The sequence below is a fragment of the Dasypus novemcinctus genome, chromosome 10, assembly GCF_030445035.2.
Source record: "Dasypus novemcinctus isolate mDasNov1 chromosome 10, mDasNov1.1.hap2, whole genome shotgun sequence".
Classification (NCBI taxonomy): Eukaryota; Metazoa; Chordata; class Mammalia; order Cingulata; family Dasypodidae; genus Dasypus; species Dasypus novemcinctus.
This window is the reverse complement of record NC_080682.1, coordinates 18,567,914-18,586,244: the sequence shown is the minus strand read 5'-3', so window position 1 is coordinate 18,586,244 and position 18,331 is coordinate 18,567,914. Positions and strand designations below refer to the sequence as shown.

At 44.5% G+C, this 18,331-nt stretch overlaps 1 protein-coding gene and 1 long non-coding RNA gene across 3 annotated transcripts in view; one reads left to right on the top strand and one right to left on the bottom strand.

Moving 5' to 3' along the window:
• LOC131280004 (uncharacterized) overlaps nt 1–18,331 on the bottom strand; it is a 62,048-nt gene that overhangs the window by 8,667 nt on the left and 35,050 nt on the right. The window lies entirely within an intron of this gene.
• The window catches only part of DTX4 (deltex E3 ubiquitin ligase 4), a 32,649-nt gene continuing 23,580 nt past the window's right edge, over nt 9,263–18,331 (top strand). Inside the window, exons 1-2 of one of the 2 annotated variants that reach the window (XM_004479244.5) lie at nt 9,263–9,674; nt 17,573–18,296. In XM_004479244.5, coding sequence (XP_004479301.2) covers nt 9,464–9,674; nt 17,573–18,296 — 935 coding nt within the window. In that variant the 5' untranslated portion in view covers nt 9,263–9,463. The remainder of the gene's footprint in view (nt 9,675–17,572; nt 18,297–18,331) is intronic. The other variant, XM_004479243.5, reaches the window with a different exon arrangement.

The window sequence follows — 18,331 nt, the reverse complement described above, 5'->3', positions numbered from 1 at the left end:
GAAATGACTGCATTGATATTAGAAAAAGCAGATTTCAGAGCAAAGAAAATTACCAGAGATAGAGAAGGATATCATATAATGATAAAAGGGTCAGTACGTAAAGAAGATATAGCAATCTTAAGTATATATGCACAAAACAACAAAGTGGTAAAATATGTGAAGCAAACACTTACAGAAATGAAAGAAAAAATAGACCAATTCAAATGATAGTTGGAGACCTCAGCACCCTCTCTCAACACTTTATAGAACAGCTAAACAGAAAGTCAGCATTGATATAGAACTAAACAACACCATCAATCAACAGGATTTAATTGACATTTATTGGACATTCCACCAAATAAAAACCCACAGAACATATACCAAGATTAGGCCATATCCCAGGCCATAAGACAAACCTCAATAAATTTAAAATAATTGAAATTGTAAAGGACGTCTTCTCTGACCACAATGGATCAAAGTAGAGATAAATAACAGAAAAATAATAATCTCTAAAAATTTGGAAACTAGACAATACACTTCTAAATAATTCATGTGTTGAAGAGATAATCTCAAGGCAAATAGAAAATACATTATACATTGAATGAAAATGAAAATACAACATACCCAAATTTGGGAGAAACCAGTAAAGCGGTGCTGAGAGGGGACTTTATAGCACTAAATGCTTACATAAGGAAGGAGGAACACCTCAAATCAAACATCTAAGCACCCTGTCAAGAACCTAGAAAAAAAGAAGTGCAAAATAAACCAAAGATAGCTGAAGGAAGTAATAATGGAGAGACCATAAATAAAGTGGAAAATAGAAAACAATAGAGAAAATCAATGAAAGAAAGACATGGTTCATTGAAAAGATAAATAATATTGACAAATCTGTAACAAGACTGGCAGAGAAAGTGTGAGGGACACACATACAAACACACATATACTGACAGAAAGAAAGAGGGATGAGACATGAATTATCAATATCAGGAATGAAACTGGATTTCAACTCAATTGCAGATGTCAAAATGATGATAAGGAAAGGCGATGAACAATTCTACAAACATAAATCTGACAGCTTAGCTAAATGGACCAATTCCTTAAAAAACACAAACTACTACAACTCATTCAATATGAAAGAGGTAATTTGTATAGCCCTATAACTCTTAAGGGGAATTGAAATTGGAATTAATTAAATAAAATGAATTAATTGAATTAATAAATTATAATATAATTGAAATTGTATTTAAGCATTTCTTGAAAAAGAAATCTCCAGGCCCATATGGTTTCACTGTTACACTGGAGAATTCCACCAAATGTTTAAATAATTTTTGAATTGGATAACAATAATAGCACTAGCTTATATTTGTTGAGCTCCTCTGTCTCTTATTCTGTTCTAAGTGGTTTATAGGCTTCTGTTTCTATTAGGAACTATAACTTTATATCAATAAAAAAGCAAGACAGTATCTATATCTATCTGTCTATCTGTCTATCTATCTATCTATCTATCTATCTATCTATCTATCTATCTATCTATCATCTTTCTATTGTCTCTCTAGGGTCTTTTCCCCCCACTATTCCAGCAAGTTGAGCTCCTCAAGGCCTATCACTATTCCAGCTTTTTACCCCAGGTGAGAGTAGGGGCTTAGAAAATATGTGAACCAATACTGGAGAAAATGCCAAAGGGGCTGAAGAAATAAAATCATACTCATATCAATAGATGTGGGAAAAGCATTTGGCAAAATTCAATGCGCATTTATGATAAAAACTCTCAGAAAAATAGTAATACAGGGGAACTTCTTCAACTTGACAATGAACACCTTCAAAAATCTTACAGTCAATATTATATTTAATGGTGAGAAAATTGATGCTGTGATCAGGAGCAAGACAAGGGATGTCTCCTTTTACCATTCCTATTCAGCATTATATTGGAAGTTCTCTCTAATGCAGTGAAACAAGAAAAGTAAATAAAAGATATGCAAACTGGGGAGGAAGAAATAAAACTTTGTTTACAGATGGCGTGATTGCCTATGTAGAAAATTTCAAAGAATTAACAAAAAAACCCCTGGAACTAATCAGTGATTATGGTTAGGCCGCAGCATACATGTTTAATATGTAAAAGCCAATAGCTTTCCTGTGTACAAGCAATGAACAACTGGGATTTAAAATTAAAAACACAAGACAGTTTGCATTAGCACCAAAAAAAGAGAAATGCTAAGGTATAAATCATATATTCAAGATCTATGTGAAGAAAATTATAAAACTCTAATGAAAGAACTCAAAAAGGAGATCCAAATAAATGGGGAGATGTTCATGTCCATGGATGAGAAGACTCAATATTATCAAGATGTCAGTTCTTCCCAAATTGATACCAAATGCCGGCAAGTTGTTTTGTGGATGTTGACAAACTGATTCTAAAATTTTTACGAAAAGCCAAAATACTACAGAAAAACAATGTCGGAGGACTGACAGTACCTGACTTCAAGATTTACAATAAAGTTACAGTGAGGAAAAAAAATGTAACATAAATCAATGGAACAGAATAGATAGAATAGATAGCCCAGATCCACAGAAATACATTCAACTGACCTTTGACAAAGAAGCAAAGACAATTCAACAGGGAAAGGATAATTTTTTCAACAAACGGTGATGAAGCAACTGGATATCCACATGTAAAAAAAAAAAAAAAAAACGAAAAAGAATCTAGCCAAGAACCTTACACATTTCACAGGTTAACTCAAAATGGATCATAGACCTAAATGCAAAATGCAAAACTATAAAATTTCTACAAGACTACATAGAAGACAATCTAGGTGACCTTGGGTTTGACAGTGAATTTTTAGATACAACACCAAAAGCATGATCTGTGACAGAAAAATTGGTAAGTTGGACTTCATTAAAATTGAAACTTCTGCTCTGTCATAAACATTGTTAGGAGAGTGAAAAAACAAGTCACAGACTGAAAGAGAATATGTGCAAAACCCATCTCTGACAAAAGAATTCATATGTAAAATATAGGAATTCTTACAAGTTCACAATAAGTGAAACAACCCAATTTAAAATGGGCAAAAGGTATGAATAGACCTCACCAAAGAAAATATACAGATAGCAAATAAGCATATGAAAAGATGTTCAACATCAAATGTCATTGCAGAATCACAAGTTAAAACAACAATGTGATACCACTGCACACTTATTAGAATGGTTCCGATCAAAATAATGACAACACCAAAAGCTGGTGAAGATGTAGAGCAACAGGAACTCTCATTCATTTCTGGTGAGAAGACACTTTGGAAGACAGTTTGACAATTTCTTAGAAAGTTAAACAGGTTTACCATATAATCTAGGAATTGTATCCCAAAACCTGTGTCTACACAAAAGCCTGCATGCATAGCAGTTTTATTCATAATTACTCAAAACTGGAAGCAAACAAGATGTCCTTCTATAGGTGAGTGAATAAGCAAATTGCATGTATGTGTATCACTACAAATGAATATTATTCATGGATAAAAAGAAATGAGTTATCAAGCCAGGAAAAGACATTGAGGAACACTAAATATATATTGTTAACTGAAAGAAATCAGTCTTGAAAGGCTATTGTGACAGTCTGAAGTTCTTTCATGAATCCTGAAAAGAGAAAGATTATGTTTTTGAACTAACCCATTCCTGTGGGTATGGGGCCTTTTGACTGGACTACCTCAGTGAGGCATGAGCTAGCTTGAGTCTCCACCCTCTTTCTGGGTCTGATATAAATGGAGACACAGAGAGAGACACACACACACAGGAAAAGGAAGCTGCTGTAATAATCTTGCCACGTGAGACGGGACTGCAAGAAAACAGAGAAGCCCTGAGGGCTGAGAGAGGTCCCGGAGTCTGGAGCCAGCAGAGTGCAGAGGCATGGAAAGAGGCCCCCAAGGTGCTGGGCCCACTGAGCAGCTGGAGGCTGAAGAGATGAGCCAAATGCCTGAGAGCTTACAGCTGAACTCAGGAAGCAAGCCTGGCAGGCTAAGAGAGGAGGCAGGAAAGAGACAAGCCCTATGTCTGGTTGCCCACAACTGAGCTCCGGGAGACAGTAGATTCTGGAGGGGAAGGTGGGACCTCAGCAGGAATCCATGGCCATTTTCACCACGTGGCAGGCCCCAGAATCACCAGTAGCTGACTTTGATGAGAAAGCAAACATTTCATAGCCTCGGAACTATAAGCTTTCACCTCTAATTAATTTTCCATTATAAAAGCCAACTCATTTCTGATACTTTGCATGAGCAGCCCTGTGGCAAACTAAGACAGTTACATACTATATGATCCAACTATATGGCCTTGGGAAAAGGCAAAACTAAAGATCAGTGGTTGCCAGGGTGTTTGGGTAGAGCACAGGGCATTTTTAGGGCAGTAAAACTATCTGCTACTGTAATGGTAGATACTTGACATTATGCATTTGTCAAAATCCAGAGAACTGTTCAACACAAAGAGTGAACCTTAATGCCAACTATATTATTAATGATATATCAATATTAGTTCATCACTTTTTTAACAATATACCACACTAATACAAGATGTTAATAATAGGGAAACTATGTTCATGTTGGGGGGGTGATTACATGGGAACCCTATGTACTTGCAATTTTTTTGTAACCCTAAAACTGCTTAAAAAAAAGTCTATTTTTTTTAAAAGCCCAAGAAGTGGGGTTAATCTTAATTAGAAAGCCAAATGCTTAGTCTGAAATTATCTCAAGCAGAAGGAAAAAGTCTATTTTTCTAAAAGCCCAAAAAGTAGGGTTAATCTTAATTGGAAAGCCCAATGCTTGGTTTGAAATTATCTCAAGCAGAAGCTTATATTATACAAAGATCATTGATGACAGGTTATATATATTTGGAATGCCATAAGGCACTTTTGACATATGAATTCTTTAGAAATGTATGTTTACTTTTTGAATTCCCAAACATGTCAGGCTTTTTTTTTTTTTTTAAAGATTTCTTTCTTTCTTTCTCTCCACTCAACTCTCCCATTGTCTGCTCTCTGTGTCCATTCGCTGCCTATTCTTCTGTGTCTGCTTGTATTTTCACTATGTGGCTCTGGGAAGTGATCCTGGGACCTCCCAGAGTGGGAGAGAGGTGATCATTTTCTTGTGCCACCTCAGCAGCTCCCTGTTCTGCTACATCTTCTTATTGCCTCTCCTCTGTGTCTCTTGTTGCGTCATCTTGCTGTGCCAGCTCACTGTGTCAGCTGGCACTCCTGCGCGGGGTGGCATTCCTGTGAGGGGGAGCACTCTCATTCGGGCTGGCACTCCGCATGGGCCAGTTTGCCCTCACCAGGAGGCCCTGGGCATTGAACTCTGGACCTTCTATATAGTAGATGTTGTTGATTTTTCATTCCAGTGGATTTGATCACAGAGCTTTGCATGATATTGATTCTGTGGTGTTAAATGTCCTATGTGTACTTGAAAAGATTTTGCTGTTTTAAGATGTAGGTGCTACATATTTCCATAAAATCAAGTTTGTTAATTTATGGGATTTAGACACTATGCCCTTATTAACTGGAGACATGTTTTATCTATCAGTATCTGAGAGACATATGTTTAAAAGTTTTCCACAAGTTTGTGGATTGAATAGTTTCTCATCTGTCAATTTTTTTGTCATTTGTTCATAGGTTATACTGTTAAATTGATTCAAGTTTAGATTTTTTTCTACTTTATTAACAGATTTTTCATTAGTTATTAGGCAATACATTCCTAACAAAAATAAATAAAAATTTAAAAACTGAAGTTTGATAATTGCATAGGCCACACAATTTGAGGCAAATGTTTAAATTACCTAATAGCTGAAACTATTTATTTCAAAAGGATTCATTAGTGTTCTGTGGTAGGCAGCATCTAAAATGGCCCCCAATAACCCCTGTCTCCTGGTATTCATGTCCTTGTGTAATCTCCTCAAGCAAAAATGATGGATGTCATGTCTAAGATTGGATTACAAAAGGACAATGGTTTTCATCTTGTTTGCTATCCTTGGCTGTCTTACCTGCACACACTAATGGAAGTTAGCTGCTGTATTGTGGGCTACTCTTTGGAGAGGCTCATGTGGCAGAGAACTGGTGTCTATGGCCAGCAGTCAGTAAGAAACTAAACCCTCAGTCCAACAGCACTTGAATCCTGTCAACAACCCTGTGAGTGAACTTACAGATCCTCTCTCAATTGATCATAGCCCTGCCTAACAACTTATTGTCAGCCTTGCCAGACATCTTGAGGCAGAGACACTCAGATAATCCACGCTGGATTCCTGACCCACAGAAACTGAGATAATAAATATTTGTTGCATTAAGCCCTAAGTTTTGGGTAATTCATTATGTGGCAATAGGTAACTAATACATATTCAAATGTATAATTTTTAAAATCTGCTTTTGTAAATAGAATGGGTCCCATGGGCCTCTACTAAACAGTATCTTGTAAGTGCAGTTATAGTTATCCTAGTTCATTTTTAAAGCAATAAGTACATTTTTAAAAGTATTATCTAATTATCCTTTGAATGATTCACACTGTTTTCTCTCAACTTGTCTTCATTATTGAGATTTTATGGCCACCACATTGTCCAAAATACAAATCAGAGTGCATCATCCGATCAAAGATTTTCATGCCATTTATGGGTACATGAGACAATTTGGGAGGTGTTGTTTGGATACTAAAATGAATCTCTGAATTTTTCAAGGGTTAATGATACAGATTATTTAAAACTAGGATCTTCTTGGGAGCTCTAAGAAACATATATATATATATAATATTAATAATGTATAATTATAAGTAATTATTGCCAAATGGGTTTTAATGAATTATAAATTATCACAGCCAAATTCTTATCAAAACACATATTTTTATAACATGACTGACCACTAATATCAAGTCATCTATATATTTCCTGTTGTTAATAAATCAGATTATATTCAAACCCTCATATGTATCATCAGGCCTATTTGTTCTTCTGTGGTAGTCTGCCATGTTTAACATGACAGGTACAAGAAGATCAGATGCAAAATCAGGCTGGACATAGAGAGGAACCAGTTTCTTCCTGCTTCCCACTCATCTTTCAGAAAACCCATTTATCATTTTTCAAAGCCCTCTTATTTGGCTTAGGTTTTTTCCACCTGGGAATTCCTGGCTTTGCTGGTCTGTGCTGTCTCCTTCCCACTACTTCCAGCTTCCTTCTCAATTACTTCTGGTAGTTTCTGCATGCATGCCTACCAAAGTCATAAGAAAGTTTTCTAAGCCTTCATACTCTTGGATGCATGATTTGGATTAAAAGTAGTTCACTAAAACTTTAGATGACTTTTCCTTTTCCCATTCTAGTTTTGTTTCTCTTCCAGAACACTGTATTCTCATTTTTTCCCTCCCCTTCATTGAATTCCTTCCTTCTTTCATACTGAGACACTTTTACACTGCTACATGCCTTACCTCCTATTGTTCTACATCTGGGTGGTATGACATGTATTATGGAATAGACATTTTTATCGGAGTCAGTCCACCTAAGTTCCAATCTGGCTAGATGTGTATAACCTTGGACAAATTGCTTTAATTCCCTAAGCTTTGTCATTTGCAAAATGGGAGTAATAATGGCTTTAGGTTGGGTTTACCGAGGTATTCATGACTCTTTTCCTTTTGCCCTTTAGACTCCAAAATTCAGTGTTTTCGTGAATAGTGTTTGTTGAGTTCTATTGGGAGAGTGTCCTTAAGGGAGAGGCTGACTAGGTTCAGGAGGGAATGCAGGGGAGATATGGGGCAAGGAGACCCCAAAAGCAAAGCCCAGAGGTAGCCTAGAGCCTGGTGTTTTTGGAGGTGTGGAGGAGAGCAGAACTGATACTTTTTCTTGTGTTGTATTAAGCATTCTGGGCGTGAAGGGTTAAGAATAGAGGGAGGAAAAAGGGTAGGAATATACCAGTGATAAGAGAAAGGACTTCTGTAAACAAGAAAGGAAGAATTTTTTTAAAAAGAAAGAAACCAAATCTTCCAAAACATGAAAAAGAGCGTATGGAATATTATGAAAGAAAACAGTTATTTTAAGAAGATTCACAATCGCCCCTCTAACACTTAATATATTTTCCACATTCTATCCTGGATCTAGATCATATGACTCCACTCAGGTTTTAGATATCTGCAACCTCAGCGAAACAAAGTTTGTGTTCTCCGGCAAGATAAGATTAGCCTGTAATCCTGCTTTCAATTTTCCCTTTTAGTCAGAGCTCACCCATTTAGATTGTCGTGGACATTATCAATGACCAAAATAACCAAGAAAAGTGTCTGTACTAGTGTCCCATTATTTTGGTCGTACAAGCACTGTAGAATAAATTTGGTATGCGTCTTCTTGACTCTAATAGCGTCAGGTGGGCCAGAAAAAACACATTTGCTCCCTAAATCCATCATTCGCCAAATTGCTGCGTCTCTTTGAGGGACCAGAGCAGAGCAGAGCAGAGCAGAAACTAGTGTGCACCCACTGCCGGCAGGAGTCACTTTGCTCCAGTAGGGGGTGCGTGAGTTCCGGGGCACCCAGCCCAGGAGCAAGGGGGCGTGGCTTCGGCATCCTTGACAGACAGCTAAGGATGCGGGCTAGGCTGAGCGAATAGGAGCCAGAGGGAGAGGGGGGTAGGGGTGTGTGAGTACGAGTGTGCAAGTGCGTGCGCGCCAGCGGAGACATTGTGTGTCTCGGAGCTCGCGCTGCGGGCACTGATCGCACTGCATTAAAAAAAGAAAATTCTTTTCCTGGTAGGGAGGTGTTCAGTTTGCCGACGTACTGCAGCTGCGGTCCCCGAAACCGAGTCATGGCGGGTGGTTTCACAGCAGGCAAGGAAGGGGGAAATCCCCACGGGCTCCTGTTTGCCGTAGCGCCCGGTGTGGGAAGGGCGATTCCTTCTGGAAGCAACTGAGCAGAGCCACAGGGAGGGGGAGCTCTCTCCGAGGCGGGGACTGCATTTCGTGCGGGGAAAGGGTGAGGAGGGAGGGGAGAGAGGGGAGGGGAGCCGAGCAGGCCATTCCGAGCGCGATTGTGCGGCGAGATCCCTCCCCGGCGTCTGCAGAGCCCGAGGCGCAACTGGTGTGAAGACTCGGTCCTCGCCTCGTGGTCTGCCCCAGCAGCTCGCGGCCGCTGCGGCTCCGGCCGCGCGCCGGCCGGGTGGTTTTGCAAGGCGGGGGCCTGTTTGCAGCAAGCCGGGCACTTGCATGAAGCGACTCGATCCCTCAGAGCAGCGGCAGCAGCAGCAGACCCCGGCGGCAGCGGCGGCAGCGGCGCGCGGTCCTAGCCGGGCAGCCTTGGTTTCCTGGCCCCGGTGGATGCACGGCTGGGGAGGGGCCGATGGGCCGGAGCTGAGGCTGCCCTGGGCGTTCGGGCGCGGGGCGGGGGGCGCGGTCGAGGCCCGGAGGCGGCGGCGCAGAAGGAAGCGGAGGAGGGCGGGCGCGCTGGGCCCGGGAGGCAGGCAGCGCAGCGCCGCTGCCACAGCCCCGGGCTCGCCATGCTCCTGGCCTCGGCCGTGGTTGTCTGGGAATGGCTGAACGAGCACGGCCGCTGGAGACCCTACAGCCCGGCCGTGAGCCACCACATCGAGGCGGTGGTCCGCGCTGGCCCCCGCGTAGGGGGCAGCGTGGTGCTGGGCCAGGTGGACAGCCGTCTCGCGCCCTACATCATCGACCTGCAGTCTATGAACCAGTTCCGCCAGGACACGGGTGAGCTGGCCACCCCTGCCCCGCCCGCGCCCCTTCCCCAGGATCTCTCGCCTCACCTGCCCACCACCTAATCCCATGCAGTAGTGTCACCAAGAGGTCGTGGTGGTAGGCGCTTTACTCCCCAGGATCTTCCTGAGACCCTCTCCCCCCAAATAAAGGCCCATCCAAGTAGTATCAGTGTTCTGCTTATGCAAACCCAGCTTCAATCCAGCCCCTACAAAACCCCTTCCACGCCCTTTTCAGGGCTTGCTGGCCCTAAATCCTCCCATGTAGAAACTCCGGGATCGTCCTAGCCAATAATCCCAGCCCTGGCACACCTCTGAGCAAAGGCTTCCTGCTCTCCTCCCTCACACCTCCACTAACCATGCTTTGCTTCAGGCACCACCGGCACTGCTGTTACTATCCTACTGCCAAGGCCCCTCAGGGGTCAGATGCTTTCCCACACTGTCCCTGGAGGTTCTAGGTGGAGTTTAGTATGGGGAGGGAGCAGAGGCTGGAGTTCTTAATGGATCGAGGGGATTTTGTCCCCTGGATGCTGTGGCACTGGTGAGTGCTGCTCCCTGTGCACTCCAAGTGCTGAAGCAACAGGCCTGTGCTGACGGAGAGAGGAGAGGGAGGGAGTGGCTGGGGAATGCCAGGCAGGGAAGCCGCTCCCTTTGTCCGTGGAGGAGGAGGAGGCAGATTCCTAAGCAGAAACTGTCCCCAGGCTTCCTCCTGAGGCCTTAGCCTATGAGGGAAAGGCATTGTGGCCTCCCAGAGAACTAAACTCTTATTTTTTTCTGAGAATCAAGTTACCACTGTGGCAGCACAACCCCACTTCCCAGCTGGCCAGCCTTTCCAGGTCAGAGGGAAGAAGCATGTGGGTTAGGGTGGCAGGACAGTGGAGGAAGTAGCAGGGCAGAACTGCCTATCTTTGCTTAGCTCAGTGCATGGAGGGTTAGTTGATGACCTGGTACAAGAATCCACGGTCTCCCCATAATCTTAAAGTGAGGGAGATGGGGAGTGGGGAGAGAGAATTCTGGAATTCCAGCTCTGCTTTATAGGCTGGGGCAGAACATAAGCAAGGAGCCTGGACTGGCAGGTGTGGAGGGAGCGAGTACAGCAATATCTAGGAGAGCCTCAGAGGATCAGAGAACAGCTGTTTGAGCAGGCATCTCATACTCCTTGGAAAGCCCCCACATCCTGTGTGCTAATTAGGATTGTCATGGGAAAGGAGTATCTTTCCCCCCTCATGTCCCTTCCTTTAGTCATAACTCCCATGAACCTCTTTGCTAAGGACCTTGCAGACACTGGACGATTGAGTAATGCTTTCTGGGGAAAGGATTCCAGAAGTGTTAGCATCTGGAGGGGCTTCAGCCTTGGTGGGAAAGGGAGGGAAGTGGGACAGAGAATGACTGGGACCAGGAGGGAGGAAGGAGGAATGTGGGGAGATTGAGAAAGAGGATCAAGAGGGAGGAAAAGAATATAATTGCAATTTGGATAGCCATTGTGGAGGTGAGGGTGGAAGGGTCAGGCTGGGGGAGGGTCTGTGCTTGTGTGTGTGTATGTGAGAGAGAGGAAGGGAGGAGGCTTCGAGCAGAGGTAGGACCAGGGATGTCAGCAGTTAAGACACCTGACAGGGAATTCCAGTCCTGCTCAAAATAGATGGACAGGTGTTAGCTTTTCTATTTCAGAGGATATCTTTGCAGCTTATAGAGACCTGCCCTGATGATACAAAGATGCCAGCTCCTCTCCCATGTTTGGGAAGGGCAAAGATTTAATCTCTGTTTGAGGGTACTTAGAAAGGTACCCCGGGCCCTTTTGACAGAAGAAGTTCTAGGGAAAGCCAGGCTGAAGGACAGAGGTTACCTCTGCCCTGCCCACTCCTGTTGGCTGGTAGCCAACAGTTTAGAGGCTGGAGGCTCCTCAGATTTTAAAACAGGCAGAAAACTACCCTGAGAGCATTTTAAAGACTGCCTCAGGGTGTGGTTTGCTTTGTCTTTGAGGTACATGGCTCAGACTGCTTTGGTTTCATCCACTCCCCTCCATTGGTGTATTGGTATGAGCAGGCAACCCCATTCTCTGCGCCAGGCCCTGTGCTGAATTCCTGGGACTGCTGGTTCTACTGGAGCTTGTCAAATTAGAATAGGCCTCTCTCCAGGTTGCTGGGTTCTGCGCCCCCTCCTCTGTCTTCTCCATCAACAAGCCCTCAGTGCCTCTCTATGTGGCTCATTGATAAGGCCATGACTGGGTAGGAACTTTAAACCACTGGCGGCTCCCAGGCAACCTCAGCCAAGCCCTGGCAATGTTTAATTAAATTACCCGCTGTCCCCAAGCCACAATTTAAAGCTGGGAACCAGAAACATCCCCATAAACAAAGGAGAGCTGGAAGTCCCCTACCCAGAGGCGATCCCTCTCTTTTTTTGTTGCCTCATCTATCTAGTGACGTTTCCTGACACAGGAGCTTTGTTTTGCCAGCCTGGCTGCAGATTCCTCAGTCTCTCTACTCCCCTGGGCTCCTGACCTCATCCAGCCAGTCTCCAGGGAGATGGCTAGGATGCTGCAGACACCATCTGCCCACCCCTGTTTGCTCTGGGCCTTCATCCCCAGACTGCCTCAGGGTCTGAACTCATTTGCATTCTGTTCTAGTCTGTAGGCACTTGGGGCCTGAGAATCTGGAAGAAGGAAAGGAATGGGGTGAGGTAGAGGAGATAGGGTCTAAGCTGCTTCCAGAAGCCTTGGCTGGGCCCTCTCTGCCCATAGCCACATTGCCTGGGCTGCCCTTTTTCTGTTGCAGGGCAGGACCTGGAGCACTTTACTTCAGCCTCACTTGCCCTACATCTTCCAACATACCTGATCTTTGACATCTCCAAGGCCACAGCAAGAGGGTAGGGGAAGCTGGGGCTGGGAGTTGGGAGACCTGACTTGGACTCTTCTCCTAGATTCACCATCTCATGGTGTGACCTTGAGCAAGTCCCTTAGCTTCTCATGCTTCTCTCCCCAAACTGCAGGTCAGCATGTGAATTGGTTTGGCCCTGTACCAGTGATGTTGCTAATAACAAGAAGCATCATGGTGTGAGGGGAGGGTTCTTTCCAGAGTTTTCTGTGCAAGTTTTGTTTCTTTTATGACATGAGAAGGGTCAAATGAAGAGTGTGGGTGTGATTAAAGAGTTTGCCAGAGCTGATTTCCAGGCCCCTCATAATAGCCCCCCTGTGTGAGCACAGGGGCTGAGGAGGAAGGCACCATGAAGGTCATGGTGAAAGTGACAGTCCCAAGAATGTACTGTGTTGCCCCCACTGTACATATGTGTAATCTGCACATCAACTTTAGGAAGAACCTAGAGTTATTTCCATTTTACAGGAAAGGAAACAAGTTGAAAGAGATTAAATTGCTCAAGGGTTCACAGCTAGTAAATGGTACATGTGTGTTCCACATCAAATGCCTCGAGCTCTACTCCTTCCTTCATTTGTTAAATAGTTACAGAGCCCCTAGTCCCTGCAGGCACTGCTCCAAGCACATGGGATACAGTAATAAAAAAAATTCAAGTTTTTGCCCTCCTGGAACATTCTCATTGAGGCAAGGGTTGCAGTGAGAGGCATGTGATTTCCTGGACTGACAAGGTGGGGAAGCTGTAACAGCAGTGAGTCACTTGAGCAGATGTGACAGAAATGCCCCAGAGATCTCAGGTCATAACTGGAAGGTGTTGCTTTTCATTTCCCGGGTGATTTGATGTCCCAAGTCTGTTGTTGGAAACTATAAGAGGCCTTTCCTTGGATCACTGTGCCTTAGGACCAGATGGAATTTCCTCAGAATGTCTAGTTCATGATCCTTATTCTAGAAAGGTCTGAGTCTAGCCTATTCCAAATGAGTTGGTCCCTGAAAATAACAGAGAATGAAATCCCACAATTTTTTCTTGTCCCAAAACTTTGGTTCTGAGATCTCCCACTGTCTCTAACTCTCTTCCATGCCTATTTGAGGTCCTCTAGCCCTGAACAGAGCTAAACAACTTTCCAACTCCAAACCAGTTCTTCTTCTTGACATCCCTCTGTCTGCTAATGGTGCCTCTCTTTTCCTGGTTGCCCATGGCCAAAGTTTAAGAATTATTTGACTTATTCCATCAATCAGAGACTTAATTAGGTACCTGCTATTTCCAGGTACATGTGAACAAGTGGTTCAAACTTTGGTGTGGATGAGGAAAACCCAAGGCAGTTGTTGACATGCAGATGCCCAGGCCCTCTAAAATTTTGATCCGTTGAAGTGTATTGCTGATCCATATCCCAGGAGATTCTAAAGCAGATCCTTGAACCTCACTTGGAAAGCACTCAGTTACTCATTGTGAGGTCCTACCCATTTCCTCCGTAGAGTCTCCTGTCTGTCACCTTCTTTCCATTTTTACTGCCAGCATTCTCGTTACTTATCACCTGGGAGTAATTAGTGGAACTGTTCTGATCTGGTTACTTCTATGCTTAACAAATGTGCAGGCTCCCCAGGGCCTACAAATTAAACCTTCCACAGTCTGGCGTTCCAACCTTCCACGCCCTAGCTCTAACATACCTTTCCAGTTTTATCTTCCTCAATTCCCTGTAATTTCCTCCACTCCTGCAAAAGAGATAGATAGCCCTTTTATCCTCATTCCCTCAGTAGTTCTCTTCTCTCTCCCACCCCACCCCAGTGTTCACCAGGTTTTTCCACCGAAATGTTCTCTTTTGCCATTTTTCCTTTGACATTCTCCTGAGCATTCAAGTTCTATGCCATGTGCCATCCGTTCCTTGGAAAGGTCTCCAGATCTTCATTACTTTATTTATTCAATCAATGTTTTGAGCCTTAGGCCATGCCAGGTGCAAGGGATTCTACTGTGAGCAAAAACCTTGGTACCCACTCTCCTGGGATTGGGAGGCTTGTGAGGAAGACAGACATTCATCGGATTAGCCACACAATAAATATGTACTTGCACAGTGAGATGAGCACCATGGAGGAGAGGAATGGGAATTCAGTGTGGTCAGGGCAGCACAGAGAGGCTTTCTTGAGAAAATCAACTGGTATCTGAAGGATGATCAGTGAAGAGGGTGCCAAAGTGTTTTATCAGCATTGTGAAAAGACCCAGAATTGGAGAAGCATGAAAGGGGGAGGGTCTGAAGGAGGCCGGTGTGGTAGAAGTGGGGCAGAGTTCGTGGAATATGTGAGGGGGCACTGTGGTGCAGGGTGACAGGCTGGTGGAGGGAAAGGATTTTGGTCCTTACCTAAGGGGAATCATGGAAGGCATATAAGTAGAGTGGCTATATGGCCAGGTTCCTGCCAACTGAGCCCCCATACCATTTTTTGTTGGCATCCTTCTTGTGGCATGTTCTGCCTCATAAATAGACATTCACATCCTTGTCTTCTTTGCCATCTTAGACTATAAGCTACTTGAGGAATGTGTAAATATTTGCCTTTCTCATAGAAACTAATAGGTACTCAGTAATATGTGATAAATGATTAAATGGAAAAGTAGTGAGGTCTTTAATCAATCATAGCACATTTGTGGAACCCTCATTACTGCCAAACTCTGTGCGAGCCACTAGAATACAGAGATATACAGTGCCCCCACTTAAGGGACCACAGGTGCAGATAGACAGTGTAGAGAGGCTCCTTCTCAGATCAGGTAATGTATAGTTAAGATACGCACTTTAGACTCCCTGAATTAACCTCCTGAGGGTGGGGCCTGGACTTGGAGAGCAATCCAAGGAATGGATGACAAGTGACAAAGAACTTGAATGCCTAGGAGAACATCAGTAGGCAAACAGGTACAGGAACTGGTGAAAAGTGTGTGAGAGGATAGGAACAGAGGAAATTACAAGGGCTAGAGAAAGATCAAACGGGGAAGGTATGTTAAGAGTCAGGGCATAGCTTGCAGAAGCTCCCGGGCAACTCTAGGCACCCCCAGGATTGATATTACTGTTGGGAAAAAAATGCCACTTTAATCACACTTGAGAAAAGTGGTCAAGACACTTGACCTGTAGAGAATATAAAATAGTGTCATTTAAGCTCCCTAAATCTAATTTCCTTATCTGTAAAAGGTGTTTCATATGATTGCCAGGAAGATCATTTGCTATGGGATAGGTGAAGGTCCCTTCTAAGTAATAATGATTGTGCAAATGAGTTACACACACACACACAGCATCTCCCAAATTAAACTTTCCCCATGATTTCTCAATCCTTAGACATATAATAGAAAATAAATTAGAATAATAATCACCAACAATTATTGAGCTCTTGCCATGTGACAGGTGCTATTTTAGCACTTTATATTTATTCCTTCATTTAATCCTCAAATCCTCCCTGAAATAGCTACCCAGGACCCACATTTTGCAGATGAGGAAACTAAGGCTTAATCACACAGCTGGAAGGCTCTCCCCAGGTGAACTGGAAGGCCCTGCTCTTTGTTCCTTAGCAAGCTGGCTGCTTAGAGAGGAAATGGATGCAAAGGAGGAGGGACCTATGGCCCAAGCCCCTTCTTCCTCCTCCCCTCTTCCCAGGCCACTACCCCAGGCCCCCTACCCCAGCAGAGGTCCTGTGGCTGAAAGGGGAATTGTTCTACTTCTCCCTCTGTGCCTCTGAATGTTGATGTTTTGGATCATTAAGGGGCTTGGAGATGGAGTGAGGGGTGGGTTATGACCCTGGCAAAGGCCTGAATGGCCATTGTTCCTTTTCTTCCCCACTTGAATGGGATTCTGTCCTCAGTCTTGATGTCTCCCTCTGGGTTGGAGGAGAGGGTGGGTCAGAGGCTGGAGAAGGAAGCCTTTTCCCACCACTTTGACAGATGAAGCTTAAATCTGCCACAGCAGAGATTCCAGCATCCTTGGAGCCCTCCCAGCCTCTCCTCCCTCCCATGAGCCAGGCATTTTGAGCCTTGATATTGACACCCACGAAATGGGCCCAGCGTAGGGATGGGGCTGAATTCAAGTTTTGTGTGGGTGGGGGAGAAAAGGCAACAGTTCCAGGGTTAGTCCCCTTCCTGGGCTGCTGCCGGTTCATTTCTGCATACCCTTCCCCCGTAATAACGCTGCCTTCTTCCCTGTTCCACCCAGTGAAAATTAAAATTTAGGAGGCTTTGAGGTTCCTGAAAGAAGCTAGATAAAAATGAAATGATTGTGACCATTATTATTGTTATTAATATAAGATTCAATGCCAATATAAGATGGGAGGCTTTCAGGAGCCTGATTTCTCTTTATCTCTACACAGTAAAGCGCCATTGTCTATCTCCTCTATAAAGTTACCTCTGGCCATTACCTCTGGGAAGCCTCTCCTGATGAAGGCAGAATCTTCCCAAGGTTTCCATGGTCCTTCAGGGCTGGGGATGGGTGGGGTGGCAGTTTAGAGGGGCAGGAGAGAAGGAGTATGTATTTAGGAATACCTACTATGTGGTCACGGCTTTATATATATATATATATATATATATATATATATATATATATATACCTTAGTGTAAGGTAAGGACGCATGAAATCCTGTACCTGGTTTACACAGTGGCTCATTATATATTTGTGGAATGAATAATTGAGGCATATTAAATCTTTACAGAAACCCTATGAGGTAATTACTATCCCATTTCCCAGGAAAGAAAAGGAGACAAAGACATTCTGTATTAGCTGATAAGTGAACTAATTTGGCTGCAAACTAAGGTCTACTGACTCCAAGCCGGGAGATGCTCTTTCCAGGACCGGGCACTGTCCCCCACAACCAACACATTGTAACTCATCTGCTCTTATCCTTGTTTGCTGTAGACTCCTTAAAGGCTGGAATGATACCTCAAGAGGTAGAGTAGTACCTGGCCCACCGTAGGACTTGTTTGATGTTTGCCTATTAAGGTAACACAATCACATCAATCACATTTCATTCCTTGCTAACCCCTACACTTTCCTCTGTCCTGCTCTGGCAGGGACCCTTCGCCCTGTTCGACGCAACTACTATGACCCATCCTCTGCCCCTGGGAAAGGCGTGGTGTGGGAGTGGGAGAATGACAATGGCTCTTGGACCCCCTATGACATGGAAGTGGGCATTACCATCCAGCACGCCTATGAGAAGCAGCACCCCTGGATCGACCTCACCTCCATCGGTTTTAGCTACGTCATTGACTTCAGCACCATGGGCCAGATCAACCGGCAGACCCAGCGCCAACGCCGCGTCCGCCGGCGTCTCGACCTCATCTACCCCATGGTCACTGGCACCTTGCCCAAGGCTCAATCTTGGCCGGCCAGCCCTGGGTCAGCTGCCTCGCCCCCCGCCCCACCCTGCTCCTGCCCGCAGTGTGTCCTGGTGATGAGTGTTAAGGCAGCTGTGGTCAATGGGAGCACCGGGCCCCTACAGCCCCCGGGGGCCCGCAAGAACATGCCCCCATCTGGAGTGGTCAAGTTGCCTCCAACACTAGGCCCAGGGACCAAGCCACTGCACAGCATGGGCGCCGTTCGGGGCCCAGTGAAAACCATCCCATCGCAGGCAAGCCGGCGGCAAGCCTCCGGCATGCCGGCTGGCACAACTGTGGGCTCTCCTGCCAGCCCCCCAGGAGTCAATGGAAAGACTGGAAGAATGGCCCTGGCGACCTTGAATCGTACCAACCTGCAGCGACTGGCCATCGCCCAGTCCCGGGTGCTGATCGCCTCTGGGTAAGTGCTTCCACTCATCGTAACATCGGGCATGC